Source organism: Lampetra planeri, unplaced genomic scaffold (assembly GCF_965212315.1).
Source record: "Lampetra planeri unplaced genomic scaffold, kcLamPlan1.2.h2 scaffold_1732, whole genome shotgun sequence".
In the NCBI taxonomy this organism is placed as follows: domain Eukaryota; kingdom Metazoa; phylum Chordata; class Hyperoartia; order Petromyzontiformes; family Petromyzontidae; genus Lampetra; species Lampetra planeri.
The window spans coordinates 1-18,550 of NW_027614468.1; the positions used below are offsets into that span (position 1 = coordinate 1).

The 18,550-nt window shown below is 43.4% G+C and overlaps 2 protein-coding genes across 2 annotated transcripts; both read left to right on the top strand.

Annotated features, from left to right (window-relative positions):
• Positions 1–5: 5 nt before the first annotated feature.
• On the top strand, positions 6–947 carry LOC144739819 (small ribosomal subunit protein mS31-like; the record flags this gene model as incomplete). The annotated part of the gene is made up of 4 exons (XM_078622707.1): positions 6–106; positions 221–297; positions 500–640; positions 712–947. Coding segments are annotated over 4 exons (555 nt in total), but the record flags the coding sequence as incomplete, so codon positions are not given.
• Positions 948–2,257: 1,310 nt separating this feature from the next.
• Positions 2,258–16,372, top strand: LOC144739820 (forkhead box protein O1-B-like). Its single transcript, XM_078622709.1, has 3 exons — positions 2,258–2,863; positions 14,931–15,122; positions 15,209–16,372. Exons 1-3 carry the CDS (start codon positions 2,258–2,260, stop codon positions 16,370–16,372), a joined length of 1,962 nt encoding a protein of 653 aa, XP_078478835.1.
• Positions 16,373–18,550: the final 2,178 nt, after the last annotated feature.

Genomic DNA, 18,550 nt, shown 5'->3' on the forward strand with positions numbered 1-18,550 from the left:
CCCGACAGAACGCCCGGCCGGCCAATCAGATTCAATTTGATGATGACAGACGCGGTTACATGTATGAGCGAGGAATCACTGCGGAGTTGGACGGTGTCCGCAGAAGGTAACATGCCAAGACCAGAGAGCCTTTTCGGGCGTGTGTGTGTGTATACACACACATACATACACTGTATATAATATGCAAAAGGGACGGTGACATTTGTGCTTTCTTCGGTAGGAGGAGCTTGTTCTCAGGGAAAAGACTGAACATCTTCTCTCCCGTGACTGATGAAGATGGAGCCACAACAACAGTTGGTAATAATACGTTTTTCTGCATATACAACTTGTTTGAGTCATTACAGTCTGGAGAAGATTCGTTTAACATAGCAAACCTCTGAATATTTTCAGTTCAGAGATGAGGAATGTCAGTTAGTGGGGTGAAAGTGGAACGAATGTAACTTTTCCTTAATGACCAATGAGAAACGGTTTGTTGTCATTTTAGCCTTCTATCTTTCAGCCCCTCCGACTCTGTGGGACATGGAATTTGCTACAAAGCTGTCCTCAGTGACCAATCAAATGCCTCGCAATGGGCTTGAGGAAATGATCCAGTGGACCAAAGAGGGGAGAATGTGGCAGTATCCAGTCAACAATGAAGCCGGTGAGTACAGAACGTATAAACTGTGACGACAAGAAAACGTTTGATGACATCGTGGTATTGCGCCATGTTAGGGCTGGAGGAGGAAGCCAGCGTTCCGTTCCATGAGCACATCTTCCTCGAGAAGCACTTGGAGGAGGGGTTTCCCCGTCAGGGTCCGGTGCGCCACTTCATGGAGCTGGTGGTGAACGGGTTGAGCAGAAACCCATACCTGACCGTGCAGCAGAAGAAGGAGCACATCTCCTGGTTCAGAGACTACTTTCACCAGAAACAGGACGTTCTCAAGGAGGCCGATATTTACCTCAACTGAGCATCTTTACATTCACTGGTTGCATTCAGACTCTTCCAGACTGCTGTACGTCAAACCTTCGTCCTACTCTCAACTACACTTCAGTACTTGTGTGTCAAACGTGTGTCAAACATTTGCTTCCGACTTGCTCAAAAAAAAATGCTTGCTCAAAATACATGTAAATGAGAGAAAGTTGGGTCTGTTTGCTTTCTGTTCAGCAGCATGTCCACAAGTTTATTTGAACAGAACATTTCAACAAAAGGCAATTCAATCTGTTTTTCAAAAGAAAATGCATTCAAAGAAAATACAAAAGCAGCACATGTACATTAAAAGGGACATGAAATCACAGCACAATGAAAAAGAGTAAAAAGTACTGAAATATATCAGTAAAAATAAGAAATAAAACAGCTAAAACCAAAGATAGTGCTTTATTTATCCCGTCAGACCATCTCATCTGTGATTAATAACGATTAAATGTAAAACGCTCTCCAGGCACCGATGCTGGCATTGAGTTTACGGTATGTCTGCAACTATTCCACTGGGTGGCGCCACTGATTTCTACCAAATTGTGTGTGTGTGATTCCATTCAGTCATTGTGTTGGCTTTTAACTTTTGATAAAGTAAAGACTAACTCTTTTTCTGTGAATTAAAACGAAATAACGTACAAATAGAAATGAAATAATAGAAAATGTTGTCCTAGGACAAAGTGAGAACCAGACCACCCTGCCTCTTCCTCGTAATGTCGCCAGGTCAGCGTGGTGCGTTCAGGCGCCGTAAATTATCAAACGACAATAAAACAGGTCACATCCACCCTGATATTATTTCACATATCCTCCACACACTGGATGTTTTATGATACAAATTCATCACAGTATTGTCCATTAAGTGAAACATTTGTATTCATGGTTGGAACTAACGAGCATGGTGTATTTACTGACTTATGCATTGTCCAACCTGTGGATCTAGTGTTTTAATCGTACTCTATTTAGCATTTCTGTTTTATAATTTAAACACTGCCGGAACCGTTTTGTTTTTGTTTTTAAATCATCTTTTGTAACTCCTGTATCTACTTTCCTTCTTGCCTGGAGTTATTGTAACGAATAAACCTCCCTCACAGATAAATAAAGTAGGTGATTCTGACGTCATGTTAGTAGCCAGAAGACGGAGCCAGTGGGCGGTCCCCAAACGCACCATCGGACCCAGTTCAGCGCGTCAGTGTGAAGCCTCCAGTCGCAGCAGGTCAGGATGGAGTGATCCTCACCGTCTCCGTCTCACTCTGCTCAGACTGTTTATTGTTATTGTTTATTCGTGGTGGGGTCTTTGACCCTGTCATGGCTCAGGTACCGACGCAGAGACAGCCGGTGGAGCTGGACCCGGACTTTGAGCCTCTCCCCCGTCCCAGGTCCTGCACCTGGCCGCTGCCCCGGCCGGAGCTCACCGACCCCGCCGGCTCCAACACATCCTCGCCGGCTCCAGCCGGGCAGCCGGAGTCGGGAGCCACAGAGTTCGTCGGCAGCATGGGCTTGTTGAAGGAGGAGGACGCGGAACAGAGGCTGTTTCCCTGCGCGGATTTCCAATGTGGAGACGGGAACTGTGTGCATTTACATCACCGCCACCCTCACCACCACCATCACCACCAGCATCCCCCTCCTCCTCCTCCTCCTCAGCAGCAGCAGCAGCTCCCGGCTCCGGCGCTGCCGCCACAGCAACAGGTGCCTCCTCCCGGAGCTGCACCCTTGGGTGCCCCCGGCCAGAGGAAGCTGAGTACGTCCCGTCGGAACGCCTGGGGGAACATGTCCTACGCTGACCTCATCACCAAGGCGATAGACAGCTCACCTGAGAAGAGGCTGACGCTGTCACAGATCTACGAGTGGATGGTGAAGAGTGTTCCCTACTTCAAGGACAAAGGAGACAGCAACAGCTCCGCCGGCTGGAAGGTGAGTGTGCGTGTGTGTGTGTGCGCGTGTGTGCGTGTGCGTGTGTGTGCGTGCGTGTGTGTGTGTGTGTGTGTGTGGTGGTCTGGAGCGCTGAAGATGCTGCACAACCTGAGGTGGTTTCTCACCTGAAGACAGTGATGGGGAGTAATTTAATTGTTTAATTGCAAAAAAAAAATGACCTGTAATCAGTTACATTATTAAAGTATTCACGAATTTACACCTTAATAAGTTGTTCAACAACCTGGTCTAGTTTGATTCACAACTGATTTGACAGTAGTCAGTGTTGATGCTGCAGGAACTTCAAACACTGACACATCTCAACTTTTGAAACTTGACAACATTCATTCAACATTTAGAAAGCAAACCAAATGTCCATTAGTTACATGACTGGGATGAAGTCACTGAAATGGTTTCACTCCTACATACATCCTATGTTTCCCTCTTACATACAAAAGGACACACAAGCAAAGAAATTTCATGTTTTTTCAAAATGCTCCAGACAGAAAATCTTTGCCCTTTGTCTCTTTGTAATAATACATTAAAAAAAATAACAACAACATGTAAACATCTAATAACACTTAGTCAAAGTCAGCTTTATTGTCACGGTGTGCTGCAAACACAGATAATTAAACAGCATGAAGTACAATAACTAACCGCAAAAGTGAGTATTCAAAAATGTACAAGAGAAAGAAAGGTCTTATTGGGATGTTTGTGAAGATGGTGTGGAGAGACGAGGTCACTGTAAACACTAGTTCCTATAGAAATAGAAAAGAAGTACCTCACAGCCATATGTAAAGAGTCTGAGGCTCCAAACAATAGTTTGTCCTACTTCTTCACAAACTTCTAACTTAACCCACTTTTACAGAATGCTGCGTGTTTAATATGAACGTTTCCTTTGAATCCACATTCAACGCATGCAGTCGCTGCTTTGCTTTGCTCACAAAGCAGGAAGCACACGCACGCACCCACACACACGCGGCTATCAGTCGGCACCTGATTTCCCTTTTCACACCTTTGCACGGCGAATGGAGAGGTTACGTCTCATTAGTTATCTCTGTTGTCCTCTTTCAAACAGCCAACTGACTCCAAGCGCTCTCACGGCGTCAGAGTTGCATTCGAGACAGCGTGAGAGCTGAATGTGGATTCCCTTTGGTGAATCCCAGCCTCTTGTTACACGTGGGACCCCTTTCACAGTATGTGACACCGACAGTCAACCACACCCTGGTTGGAACTGTGTCCGTCAAAACACCTGCTGTGATGGGATCAGTTTTTACTTCGTCCTTTTTTTCAAATCACATTTTACAGGTGTAAAACCAGGTCTCCTTGAAGTTTCAGAGTAGTTTCCTCTGTCAGCATCCTGTCGGCTGAGGCAGAGAGGAGCTGTAAAGCCTGATTTATGCTTTGAATTGATAGTAGTAAACAAAGAAACACACAGAGAAGCAGAGAGACGTAGAAACACTCAAGATGGCACTGGACATCAGTGTAGGGGTTGTGTCAGTTCAACGCAGGAGTATAAATCCAGTGACCCACGTTGACACGCTGTGTTAGGTACAGAGCAACACAGACAGGAGAAGGAGAAGAAGTATTAATGCTCATGATATGTCTATGTTTATGAAGTATAAATCATCTTTATGTCTGTCTCAAGTCCCATCGGCGCAAACAGTGGACAGGAGATATGTAAATCTGGATCTTTGTACTGAGAAGGGATTTGTGAGTGTGATGGCTGAAGTTTGGGCTGAATGTCCCCACACATATTTCACATCTGCCTCTCCCTTGTAATGGGAACAGACTGCAGAACCACAGAACACACGGTCTGTCGGTCCATCCAGCGTTTCCAGCATCACAGGAAACCAACACTGCCCAGACAACGGCTTGGAAAGGCAGTGGGCAAAGAGTGAAGACCTGCTCACGCTCTGGTCTGTATTCCTGCAGCCTCTCCTGACAGCCGTCCGCTCCCGTGAGATGTAATTTCGAAGCTATGCGAGGAAATGCCTTTGCAAAACCTCAATCAAATATAGTTCCCCATTGTTTAACACCCTCACACAAAAAGCTCGATCATATCTGGTGTTCGGAATCGGATGAATCTGTTTCCTTTCCTTCTCTTTCTGAGTCTTTTGCTGTTTTGCATGAACCTGCTCAAACTGTTCACAGCATCCTCAACAATAACAGGAGGCGACACAAACAGCTCAATCAGAGCTGGGGAGTGTGACGGAGGGGAAGGGGCAGCGAGAAGGGGGATGCTCGGAATAACGTCAAACATCCTCCATTCCTGAGCTGTGCGCTCATATCTTTGTGTCGCTGTCTTCTAGAGTTTCCTCAGCGGATGCCGCAGCTCGGAGAAAGGGATCGCCGCTCTGAATCCCGTCGCTTCCTCCGCTGCCTTCTGCTGAAGCTGTTAGCATGAACACATTAGCGTTAAACAGAAGGCAAATCACGTTTAGTGAGTTTTGTTAATCCGGAAATGAGGAAAACTCCACTCAAAATGTCAGTGTTATTAATTAACTGAATTGAAAAATGAACACACACAGAAGAATGTACAGTGTTTTAAGTACGTCTGGATACTGACATGCAGGTGAATATTTCAACTTTTTTTAACACTGAAATCAACATGTGTACAGTACTTCAACGGCTGCATTCCATTGTTGGCCCGCCGGACCTCGGAACTCCCGGCTGATAGTTATTTTTACACTTTCCTGTTAAAATAACATGACAGCACCCCCTCCCCACAGTGAACTGTGATGCATTTCCTGTCGAGTGGATGGAAACAAGCGCCAAGCGTTAACTTCCCCACATTGCAAAACACAAGCCTTGGAAAAAGAGGGAGGACCAATCAGAGGGAGGGCACATGGATTGTGTTTGTGAGTGTCGTTCATAATGAGTCACTTTATCAGGAACGAGAGGAATCACCGGTGTGGTTTTATGTCACTTCCTGGCTGATGTATTGACATGTAGAAGTGTTTGAACAGAAGTTGATCGTGCGGCTCCACCTAGTAAGCTGCAGGTGGGTGGAGGGCAGAACCTGGGTGATGCTCATGACGCTTCCTGCCGTCTTCACTTCATGCACATTTTTTGTTTTCACACTAAAACGGATTCCTGCCGACGGGTGGGGGGGTGGTTTCCCTCACGGGTGGGGACGCTGCTGAGTTGGTCAGATCATTGCGTGTCGCACAGGGTACTTTACTGCCATTGTTTCAGCTCTGTGAACTGTGACCTTTTGAAACAGGAAGTGGCCCCCACACACGCATGTGTTCCGAGCTGCTCGTCTTGCAATATTGAAATTGAACATCTTTTGAAAAAATAGCCACAGGGAGTCAGGTTTCACAACCAACGAACAAAACCTTTGAATAACGTAACCGCCTGTGGTGGTGCTGCATCAAATATGAATGAAGGAGACAAATCATGACAAATAATAAAAGAGCCCTGTGGGTGGATTGGGGGTGAATCCCTGAGCCGCCATTTTTCTGCTCTTTACTTTAAAACTGTAGTTGCTTTTGTGTGTGATTACCAACAGATGGACCATATTTCTATCAACGCCTCAAGCTCCTCTACACATCTGACTGTGAGGCTGTTGTTGTCCACTCACATTTGTTTAAGTTGTGTTGCTGTGCGTTGCAGTCCACTTCAGTTTTATTTTTCTTTTGTGCATTCACACCTCCCCAAACGAACCAGACTTTCCAAACAATCAAACGAGAGTTAGATTAAAGGACTAAACAGCACAGTTCCAGATACTCTTCCGTTACGACTCAGTACCTCCTCTTGGAGCGTCACTTCGGTGTTGTCAGAGAAGTGACTTGTAATAACACAGTCTGCTCACCTTCAGTCACTATCTTGAAGTAAACAAAGAAAAACACCAATAAAAGGAAAAAACAAAACACATAAGTATAAACGCTCATGGCGGCGTATGGCGCCACTCAGCCTGCTGCATCAGAAGAAGAACATCCGCTTTAGAACAAACATGAGCATTGATAGCACTCATCAGTAGCATTCACTGATAGTGTCCACTGATGTGTACAGTCATTTCATTTAGGTGTGTGGGTCGTTTTGTATGTGACACGAGATGTGACATGAGATGGTGAACGTGCCTTTTGTCACAGAGAAAACGAGAGAAGACAGACAGATGCGACAGAGAAGTGAAGCTCGCTTGAAACTCCTGATCTACCTTCTTACTTTTTGAACGTCATCATCAGCCACCAAACACACAAGTGTCTACACTTCATTGACGGACAACAATGTGATTTACAAATGAAGGTAAATTGTTGTGTTGATGATAGCAGGTGTGATGCGCCCCTCACTGTGACCAATCAGAATCTGTAGATGTTAGCTTGCCAGAGCAGGTACCAAAAAGAGCAGCAGGTGTCAGGTGTGACTGTGGAAAAGCAAGTAGCGCTGCAACTATACAGTTGCTGCTCAATACACAATCCAGAAACGACGTGATGTAAGCCAGTAAAAAAAAACAAAAAGACAATAATAAACTGAAAAACTGTCAAGTGATTGTCTTGGGACAAAGCGGTTAAAAATGTAAAAATATAAGTTTGTAGTTTTAGGTAACCCCACAGAGAAAAGGAGGCTCCGGGCAGGGACTTTCTGCAGAGGAGCAACTGCCGCCTGAGGGAGGGCGGGGGGCAGTCAGCTGACTGACTGTGTGTCCACAAACTGCCACATACAGTCTGCTGCTCACACGTGTGTGCGTCTGTGGAATCCCTGGCATGTGTGTGGACTCGTGTATTGTCCTCCAGCCTCCCATGATAATCATCTCCTTCAATTTGTGAAAAGAGCTCGGCCTTAAATCCATTATGTAAAACACGGAGGCCACGGGTGCTGAGGGACGCATGACACTATGAAACAAAAAGAAGCTGGATCCAACTCATTTCTGGAAGCGTGCAAAGAAAGTGAGTCACGTAGAAAGAACTGTTTTAATCAATGTCTTACTCAGAGGCATTCGCTCCAACTCATGTTTAAAACTCAGTGACATGAAGCTCTCTCCTCTGTTTCATGGTCCGACTCGAACGCTGAAGAAGTAGGTCACTCAGTTCGATGCCTCGGTGTAAATCAAGTAGGTTGCATTGTTCTCAGAGCCAGTTGAAGCTGAGATGCTCTCTGCACTGACCTGGAGGGCTCTTCTTCCTCTTCTTCCACCTTTTTACTACTGTGAAGAAGGAAAAAAAAACTCAGGTTGCACATTTATGTCCAACTCCACTTACACTTCCTGGGTCAGAAGAGAAATGGGGGAGGGGTGTGCAGGAAGACAGTCAGGAAGTGGCTCGTCCTTTTGACCTGAACCTCTGTTCAGTGCTGCATTCTCTTGTTCAGGTTGGATTTCTTTTGGTTTTGCACTGGTAGAAAGGACATCAGTTAGTAAGTTACAAGATGCTGAGAACATTTGTCTTTTGTTGAATTGTCCCCTGTCATTCTTTTGCGTCGCTGAAATTTTGGATCGTCATTGAAAAAAAAAAAAAAAGTGTTTCTTTCAAATAGGAGGACATTTCTAAGTGCCCCCAAACTTTTGAACGGTTTTGTAAATGGCTGACTTTTCTTTTTATTGCACTTTTCTACCTTAATGGCACAAAAAGTCCCTGCAGCGTTGCCTCCTTCACCCATTCACAGATCAGTGGCGATGGAGGGTCTGTGTCTGACAACGACGTGCACCTCTCCTGAAATGTACTCTAACTATGGCTGGTGGCAATGCTGACGATTTCAGACAGAGGTGACTGTGATTGGACTGCGTCATGTGACTCTTCCAGCTCTTCGAGCGACACGTCCGTGTTTGCTGAGAAAACGCAACCATCCCAAAGGTGACTTTTGACCAGAAAAGTCAGAATATCGTTGTAGTCACTATCACTTGAAGTCAACAGGAAAAACGTGAACACAGAGGAACCACCATACAGAGGAACGCAGAGAGACAGTCACGGAAGTGTAAACGCTCCCGACAGCATAGGGTACGGTGTGGGCTGTGTGTCCCCCCATCATGAAGATCTGTTAGTGCTGTGAGCTACAGCTGGCCTCCAGCAGTCCGTCTCCTGGGGGACTCGTCTGTCCTGTCTGTGGTTTGGGCCTCGTGCTGTATGTAAAACATTTGGATCAGCTGCACGTCAAGCCACTTTCACCGCAGCTGCACCTGTTGTTCATGCTACTAGCTCTTTGTTTGTTTACTCGTCCTGCGATCGTTACAGCGAGTCTCATGCTTCACCACACAAGGAACGGCAGCCTGTACACAGCTGTCAGGCACTTTGCTTCAGTCCCGTTGATGGTGAATATGTGTAAGAAGCGTATTATTGTAGTCATTTTAATTTTTCACATAACAAATCCAGCAGCAGTGGAACTCCCAGAAACTCTCTGTGTTTGCAGCCTGCAGCCCGACTTTCTGGAATTTCTGAAGGGCAAACTGGAAATAGCATCTGTCAGAGGCAAAGAAACCTTCCCCACGTTAGATGACCTTACAGCAGCTAACTTAGGACCGCGGTGAATCTGTGACCTTGTGAATCTGTGTGCCGATGGAAATGAACCTCAATACATGTGAACGCAACAATAAACGGCAGAATCTGCTTGTCATGTCATGTTGGGTTTTTGTGTTTCCTATTTCATCGTGAAGGTGGATTTCTCTCAACCTTCCCGGCTTGTGCGATTGGCCCTAGTCACCCCGATGTGGATGTTCTTCTTCTGATACTGATGTGTCGTGAGCGTTTATTCTTATGTCTTTTGTTTTTTTCCCGTTATTCGTGTTTTTCTTTGTTTACTTCAAGACAGTGACTGAAAGTGAGCGGATCGTGTTACTAAAGTAATTCCAACAAGATAAATATATTTTTTCCATTGCATTTTCTGTGCAAACACTGAATTGACGCCCCAAAAGTTTGCAAAGTCATGTGATGCAAACAGTCGGTCAGTTTTTAACATCTGCGGCGATGTGTAGTTACATTTCTGGACAACACGTCAACACAGACCCTACACTGTCGGTACAGCACTGATTTGACGCAGGTGCATAAACCACCTTAAAGCGGTGCGCTGCAAACACATACATGGAATTATCCTTGAATTCCTGTATCCACACATGGTTTTGTACCACCCCCATCATTCACTGGGGTTTGTTTTTGTCCCAGCTAAAAGTCATGTTGCATTCAGTGATCATTGCTGCAGTCACTGCTCATTTGCCTTTTGGTTAATTTCAGGTCTAGGAATTTCCCTTATTGTTCAGAAAAGGTCAAGAAAGTTTCTTAATGCTTCACATTCAAATGAACAGTATATCACTCCATACAAGGTCATTTAAATGTGAAGACCATAACGATGCTTTTCAATAAAGAAGTTAAGCCAATATGAAACAAACAGGCGACGGTCGGTCGCGCTCTTAGTGAAGTGATGTGTGAGAGGGGCACCGCGTGAGTTAGTGAGGCAGGGGACGTCTTTTGTTCTTTTTGGGCTGAGGTGAGGTCTGTCTCAGACAAGGATTATCCCAGGCTAAGTAGAGAATGCCCCTTCCCAGGGCGCATTCATGCAGCCCATGATCTATTGTGGATACTAATCAGAGGGTGCAGGCATTTTGCATATCACTAGTGATCCCAGCTGTGTTTGTGTCTGCACCACTCCGTCATCAGCTAAACCACTGGGGACTAATTTCGCTTTTTCTCAGTCACATATGGAGATGTTATAAGACTCTGAGGCCCATTCCACAAAACAGTTTAGGTTTAGTGAAACCCTGAGCTTGTTAATCCTGAAAAAAGGGAGATTTCAACCCAAAGAAATCAAACCACTTTCAAAGTGAAAAGTCCCCAAAGAATTGTGACTCTATAAACATCTCTGTGATGTTACCAACATACAGTAGGACAGTGTATTTGAATCTACATATAGTGAACGTGCTTCACATGAATTTATGAAGCTCTACTTGTCCGTCTGTGATAAGCATGCACCTATCAAGAAGCTCACTCAGAACTGTCAAAGCCCCCCGTGACTCCAACCTGAGGCTTAATGGAAGAAAGGGATCAACAGAAAGGAAATTATGTAGATTCAGGTAATTCAGAGGACTGGCAAGCATATTATGAACAGCAGAAACAGAAAAAAAGGCTATATTACCAATCCAGAATCGAAGAACTTAAACAGGATGGTAAAAACTGTAAATCAAATCCTGGGCATAGATAAAATGGCCAAAAATAACACCATTGATCATAGATACAAGGGCTGGCTTCATCACCAAGCCCAGAGAAATTGCAGAATATTTCAATAATTATTTAATTTGGGGTTGACACTATTATATTATATTATATTATATTATATTATATTATATTATATTATATTATATTATATTATATTATATTATATTATATTATATTATATTATATTATATTATATTATATTATATTATAAATGGCATGTTTCCTGGAAATGATCATCTATCTGAAACTACTATTAAAAAACATACAATGCAGGACAAAGAATGCAAATTTGAATTTTCAGTCACTATCATATTGGAAATTGAAGATCTATTGTCTAAAGTGAAGTCTTAACAAGCCCTGTGATCATGTTAATTTAGACAGTGGACTCTTAAAACAGTCAGCTGGAATTGTTGCAAGCCCTATATGGTATATTTTGAACTTAAGTTTTAAGGAAAGCATCTATCCTCAAGCAAGGGATGTTGCTAAAGTAACCCCTCTAGGAATAGGAAAATAGAAAAATAGGAATAAAGCATTCACAGGTTCGACTGGTATTGGGCAAATTAATGGAAACAATCGTATTCAAACAAATTCAAAACTATTTCTCTATTAATGGCATGAATTATGACTCTCAACATGCATAACCTTGGATATTATTGACCACAAACTGCTATTTATAAAACTGTCTGCTTATGGTTTCAAACTATCAGATATTAATTGGATGAAAAGCTACAACAGTCAACAGACAGCAGTGTGTCCACTGGAACTCTTTCAAGCATCAAGACATTAGACTGGGGTATTCCTCAGGGAGGTTGTTTAGGACCACTATTATAGTCAGTATTTGTAAATGATATGCCATATATTTTTATAAAATGATGTGCAATTTATAGCACAGACCTGAGTAGTTTACTACAAGATGAGATCATGCTGATTTCTAAACAGATCACTGATAGTCAGATGAAACCTAATATTCCTAAAACCAAATGTCTTTTTATTGGTTCAAAATCATGCTTTAACACAGGTTAAATGTTTCTTTGAAGTTAAGGAGGCCGGTTGTGCTGGGGCTTACTATAGATGACACACTTTCTTGGGACACTCACATCAATAAGATCGTAATAAAAATGAGCAGAAGTATTTCAATCATAAGAAGGATGCCTGTTTTTTAACTAATACAACTATGAACAAGTTATACGATCTTTTGTCTTGTCACATTTTGAGTACCGTCCAACAATCTGGTGAAATGCATGTAAACATGAACTAAATAAACTCTAAATAAACAGCTTACACAAGGCAGAGCTGCAAGACTAGCTCTGCATTGTTCATTTCGGAACTAAAAAGACTAAAAAGAGCTGTCATGTGGAAAGGGAGTGTTTTACATTGTTTGTTAGTTTACTACATTATACACGCCTCATTTATTATTTTCCTTTGACCTACTGTTGTTTGAATTGTATGCATGTGTGACTGTAGTATACATTGTTATTACCTAATTTTTGTTTGTTACTTTCTGTCGGACCACATTGTACAATAAAAGCTTTTAACTGCACTATTTTGACCCCAGAAAGAATAGTCACTGCTGAGGCAGTGACTGATGGGGATCGAAACTAAACTAAATGAAACGAAGCCAAACCATCATATGTTTGAATTCAGTTCAGCAGTAACTCGGAAAAGAGGAAAGGTTTTGCCTCATTTAAGGATTAACTGATGATCAGATGACCGAAAGCTCGGCTTTTATTTAAAAGATCGAGCATGGGTTGAAGTGTCGGCTTTTTGACTATTCAGTTTGTGTTTGTTTCTAGTGTCTCTGATGGGCAGTGTGGTGTACTTGTACTTTGTTTGAAGGTGCAACAGATTGAGATGTAGAAATAAGAAATAAAGATGTGATTGGAACACAAAGCAGACTGAGCTTTGCATTTTCATAACGCCACCTCAGTCTCTGTATTGGCAGGATATCCTTCACAGGAAGCCTTGTTTAAAAGCCCCTGAAAAGGGTGGCTTGAGGGCGGGGGTGGGGGTCCGTTTTAGTGTGTCAGAAAGCAGACGACAGTCCGGCGATATCCCACACATCTGATGCTTCCCTGGTCTCTGCGTTCATGCTCCATCCAACCTGTTTGCAAGTCTCTGTCAGCGCCTGCTGAGGAGCTCATGTTCAGCTCACAGTGAACTCACTGACCTCCGTCTCGCACAGCAACAACATCTTACTCTGTCACCCTCCCTGTTCCACATTTGAACTCTATAACCTCCCCTTCTCGCTTTCTTTTATGGTTAAAAAGACATTTCTAAATAGCCGCTCCCTGCGTCTGTTACGATAAAGCTCCGACTGCGGATGTGCATTTTGAGGTGGTTGTGGTTCAGTGCTTTTGTGTGGGAGCAATCATCTAAAATAAAATAGTTTGATCTAATTATCTCAAGTGGCTTTGTGGATTAAGTCACGTCTGTGCAGCTGCGTGAAATAAACATGTATATCCCGATGTCAAAACAAAGTTGTGCATATTCTTCAAAGTAGCTGCTAATGTACATGGTTTCTAATACGCTCCACGACCTTCTGCTTTGACAGTATGAACCAGGACACAGTCCATCTATTGTCTTTGTGTCTTTTGCCGACTGTGGTTGGGGACATCTGGCTCACGTTCACATCGGTAGTCATGGGAAATTCCCTGCTCTGATTGCACCGTGTTGTTTCTTGTGCTTCGCTTTGTTCATTGGAGCCACAATCCGGCGCAAAAAACGAGAGACATCGTATTAACGAGATTTTTGTCCAGAGAAATCGAAACAGAGCGAAGGTTCACTTCTTTTTAGCATGCATCAAGTAAAATTCAACTGGTTGGATGAGGCTTTAGATGTGTGTGTGTGTGTAGATATATACATATGCAGTATAAATATACGTGGGTATGAAGTCAAATGTGACCACATACAAAAACACAAGCTCAAATGGATGTATTCTGTTTCTTGTAGTCCTGCAGATGTCAAATCGGGACTTGTGAGACAAGGCAGAGAGGTTTGGATCCTGATTATGCACTTAAATCATGGTCACTCATGGGAATATGAAACATCTATTATATTCTCAACAACTCCCCGCTTTGTGTTTTTGCCCGTGTTGATGTTCCAGTTTGGTGGAGCAGTTTTGGCACCAGTGGAAGGGTGGGACGGAGATGTGCAGATAAAAGTAGGTTGACATCACAGGAAACATATGATTATTGCCACTGTGAGGAGGGAAACCGAAGTCAGAGCAAAGGCCCCACTTTGGGTTTGATAGTTGTGTTATTACAGCTTCTCCTCTGTGGCTTTAACCTACAACTCTGCTCTGCTGTGAATTTGACACCAATTCACCAATTTGTGTTGGGAGAAATGTCAATCGATGGTTCTTCTGAGATTTTAGAGAAAAGAACCTCAACTGTTTTGTATTTACTCTAATTACTTGTGTTTTCCACCTTTGTTAATTCAATTTCAATGTATTTTGAACATGTAAGAAAAAGTTCATATGTGGAATGTTGAGGGAAAAAAACATCACCGCCAACACATGTTGCTGTTGGACAGTTTGCTAAGCTGAGTTTTGATGCACTCAGCCACCTCCTGTTGAACAGAAAAACTCTCACTTTAGTCTCAAATATAGTGAATTTTAGTGCACAAGTGTCACTTGAACTGGAGGTTGATGGGCACAAGTACAAGAGAAAAGCTAGGAGGCCGTGTTTAGTGGCTAGAAAGCAAGAAGCCAAACAGATTTCAGGTTTCTGTGGACAACGTTTCTAATCAGGCTGTTGGTTTTTGCACTTTGTCCCCACTTCAGCAGTTCATGAACTCCTGTAGAGCAAGTGGGGATTGTCCTTCATAGTTTGGACACCGGCATACCAAGGGTTTTATGGTCTAACGCGCATGCATCGGACAGTTCTTCTGCATCAAAGTGACAAATCCTTCGTTCTCCTCTCAAACAGAACTCCATCAGACACAATCTCTCCCTGCACAGCCGCTTTGTGCGCATACAGAACGAGGGAACAGGAAAAAGCTCCTGGTGGATGCTCAACCCGGAAGGGGGGAAAAACGGGAAGTCGCCTCGGCGCAGGGCTGTCTCCATGGACAACAACAGTAAGTTTGCGAAGAGCAGAGGAAGAGCCACAAAGAAAAAGGTACGGCCCTGTTTTCATGACACCTGTGTGAACATTTCACTGTGAACGTCAGTAATACACCCTAACCCTAACAATACTTCCTCCAGATTGCTCTCCACGAGGAGTCGGAGGGAGGAGCAAGCAGTCCAGGTTCTCAGTACTCCAACTGGCTCGGAAGCCCAAAGTCCCACAGTAACGAGGACTTTGAGGCCTGGAGCTCCTTTCGGACGCGCACCAGCTCCGACGCCAGCACCCTGAGCGGCCGCCGCTCTCCGTTCTCTTCTGAACAGGAGGATCTTGGGGAATCTGATGGCCATCTAATGTATCCTGGAGGTACAGGCAGCAACCCTGCCCCCCTGCCCAGCCTGTCTGAAGTGCCTGGGTCAGTGGGCGGCTCAGAGAATGTCATGGAGAGCCTGTTGGATAACCTGAACCTGCTGTCTGCTAACAACCCCCAACTGGCTTCAGACTCCTCTCGTTCCTCTAATGCCGCCATGCTCCAGCGTGGCCCTTACGGCTCCTCCAGCTTAACCCCCCACCCACAGCAGGACTACCATAAGTGCATGTACGGCCAGATGAGGATGAACTCGGTGTCCCCTGTGCCGACGCGGTCGGAGAGCAAACCGAGTTATGGGGCCTTTGAGAACCAATATATCTGCCCTGCTGGCCTCCTGAAAGAGCTGCTCACTTCAGACGCCGACGCCAGCGGAGATCTCCTTCCCGCCCGGGAGTCACTGGTTTCTCAGACTGGAAGAGCTCAAGGCCTAATGCCCACCTACAGCAGCCAGAGCCACTTGAGGGGGCACAATGGAGTGAAGATGATGAATGCTCCTCTGCATCACCCAGTTCCTCATGTAAGTCCACAAGCTATACATAACCATCGTCCTTCAACCTCACGAGACTTAAATAGTTGTAACATGATCCCCTTGACCACTCTGACTAATCTGTCAGGGGCCCCTCCTCGTATGACCAGCCTGAGGACATACATGCAATCGTCCCACGGTCATTCAGCACGCACTAATGATGTCACAGCAGGTTATGGTAGCAACAATGGCTTCAGGGACCTTCACCCTCATGGTCATCATCAGGAACAGCTGCCCAGTGACCTGGACAACATGTCCATTGAGCGGTTTGAATGTGACATGGAGACTGTCCTCCATGACACCCTCATGGATGGGGGGGCGCTGGACTTCAACTTTGACCCCACAGCTGGATCACAAGGATTTCCCCAGAGGGTGAAGACCACCACACATAGTTGGGTGTCAGGCTAAGATGTTTTTTGCGTCCGTTCTGTGCTGGGACTGGCGAGTCGGTCATTCGTCTGCTAATGAGCGGAAATATCAACACTCTTCTTTTAATTTACTGATTCGTAGTTCAGTGTGTCATCTGCAAAGGAGAGATAGAACTGACTGATGTCAAGGAGGAGGAAGGAAGGCAATGTACAGTTTTTGCAGGACATGTTCAGAAACAGACCTCCAGCATGATGTCACATAACAGAAAAGAAACCATATCGCATTCTCTAAATATTGGCACCTAACAGCATGAAATCTTTCTCCGAAGCAGTAAATTACCAGACGTACTGTATCATAGAATCATTAGTCTCAACAAGAGCTGTATTTCTAACTGAAATTAATATTCCTTTTTTTCTTTCTTTTATGCTGCGTACCACAAACACAAACATGAAATTGCCGCTAAGTGCCGACCTATCTGCTCACGACCTGCAGAAGAACTTTCTTTGTGTCTGTCTTGGATGTTATAATGGCTGACGAGATAGCAGCAGTGCATCAACAGGATGATGCGAATGTTTCAGCTCTACGTTTTTCAAACCATTACAGGAAAGGATTTGCTTATGATTCCAATTATAATTATGATTGTGAGTTGTTATGTACCAAAGACTCTACTGCAGCCACCACATCTCCCTGCTTTACATGTCAGTTTTTTGTTTATATGCCGTTTTGTCATGATACTGAAATATAATATTATATTAATAATATAATATTATTACCAATGGTTGTTTACGCACCAAAACGATAGCAGTAAATATATGAACACTCATACCTCAAAATATATTACCTCTGACATGCAGAAGTGATTTCTCCTCACAGTTTCCCAGTAAATATTTTATTAAAGTTGTACATATTTTATTTTCCGGTTCATAATATTGTCTCTCTTATATTTCATACTGAACTTTGTTCTTGTTTTCCAGTAAGTATATTTTGTGAGGGCTTTGTAAATAATTTGAATTGTAACAGGAATGTGAAATTACACATTTACGTCAGTTTTCATTTGTTCGGTTGGATTGTGAAGAAAAGACAAATAAATAATGTTTGATGTGGTGTAAAAGTACAACAAATGATGGCTTGACCATTCAAACATAGGGATACATATTTTTTTCATATATGACATTTTTATATGCATAACAGATTTTTTTACACAGAAATTATGAAATTATCTTCAGTGCAGGAAGATTTTCAGACTTTGATATCTGGTTTGTTTTTTCTATGTAACATTCAATGCATATGTGAACTTGAAATTAAAGGGTGGAATAAAATGGCATCAGTGTCTTTTTCATTCCACCATTCATGAAAACTAATGTTGCTCATACATAAGGCATCAAACATATCATGGACACGACATGACACGGTTTGAATTCATTGACTATTCAGACCAAAACAGGAATCTGGTGTTTGTTTAGTCATGCACTGTAAATAAAATTCCTAATTTTAGATGTAAAACATTTGCTCGCTGAAGCTGATGAAATATTGAAGAACAAACAAACATCATGGTGAGAAACAGAGACGTCATTTTACATGAAATGTTAAACCCAATAAATCCTCTGATGCTGTCTTCACACACTGCCTGTAATGTCATTTTTTTAAATTATTAGACCTGTGACTTCACTGTCCATGAGGCCCATGTAACAACGACGACACCCATCATCCAGCGAGCACATGCTGCCTGCAGATATTCCAAGGTCTCATGAGTTTATCACAAAGCTCATGTCACGGTCACAGTATCCTGTGATCGCTGTCGCCGTTGTCAGCGATATGTCTCGTGCATTTAGTAAAACCATCCCTGTCGTTCACTCACAGATCAGGGGGTCTGTTCCAGAAAGCAGGTTTAGTGAGTTCATAGATCCTGAAATGAAGAAATCTCAGCGTTACTGATGAACAGATTTGAAAACATATACAACTCCAAAGACAAAGGTTTGATATCTGTCAGTTCACGTGAAAATAGAATAGAAAACTCTTATGTTTTTCACATTACAAGAGCAACGAACTCAAGGTTTCAAGTTAACCTGCTTTCAGTCATTGAACCCAGGTTCTGTACGACAAGTTTCCTCTGTATAAAAATGACCAAAATGCACTTGAGTCAGTTTGTGATTGAAACCTTCATCTACATCCTCCGTAAATGGATGTGCACTCCAGACGATGATTTAAACGACTGCA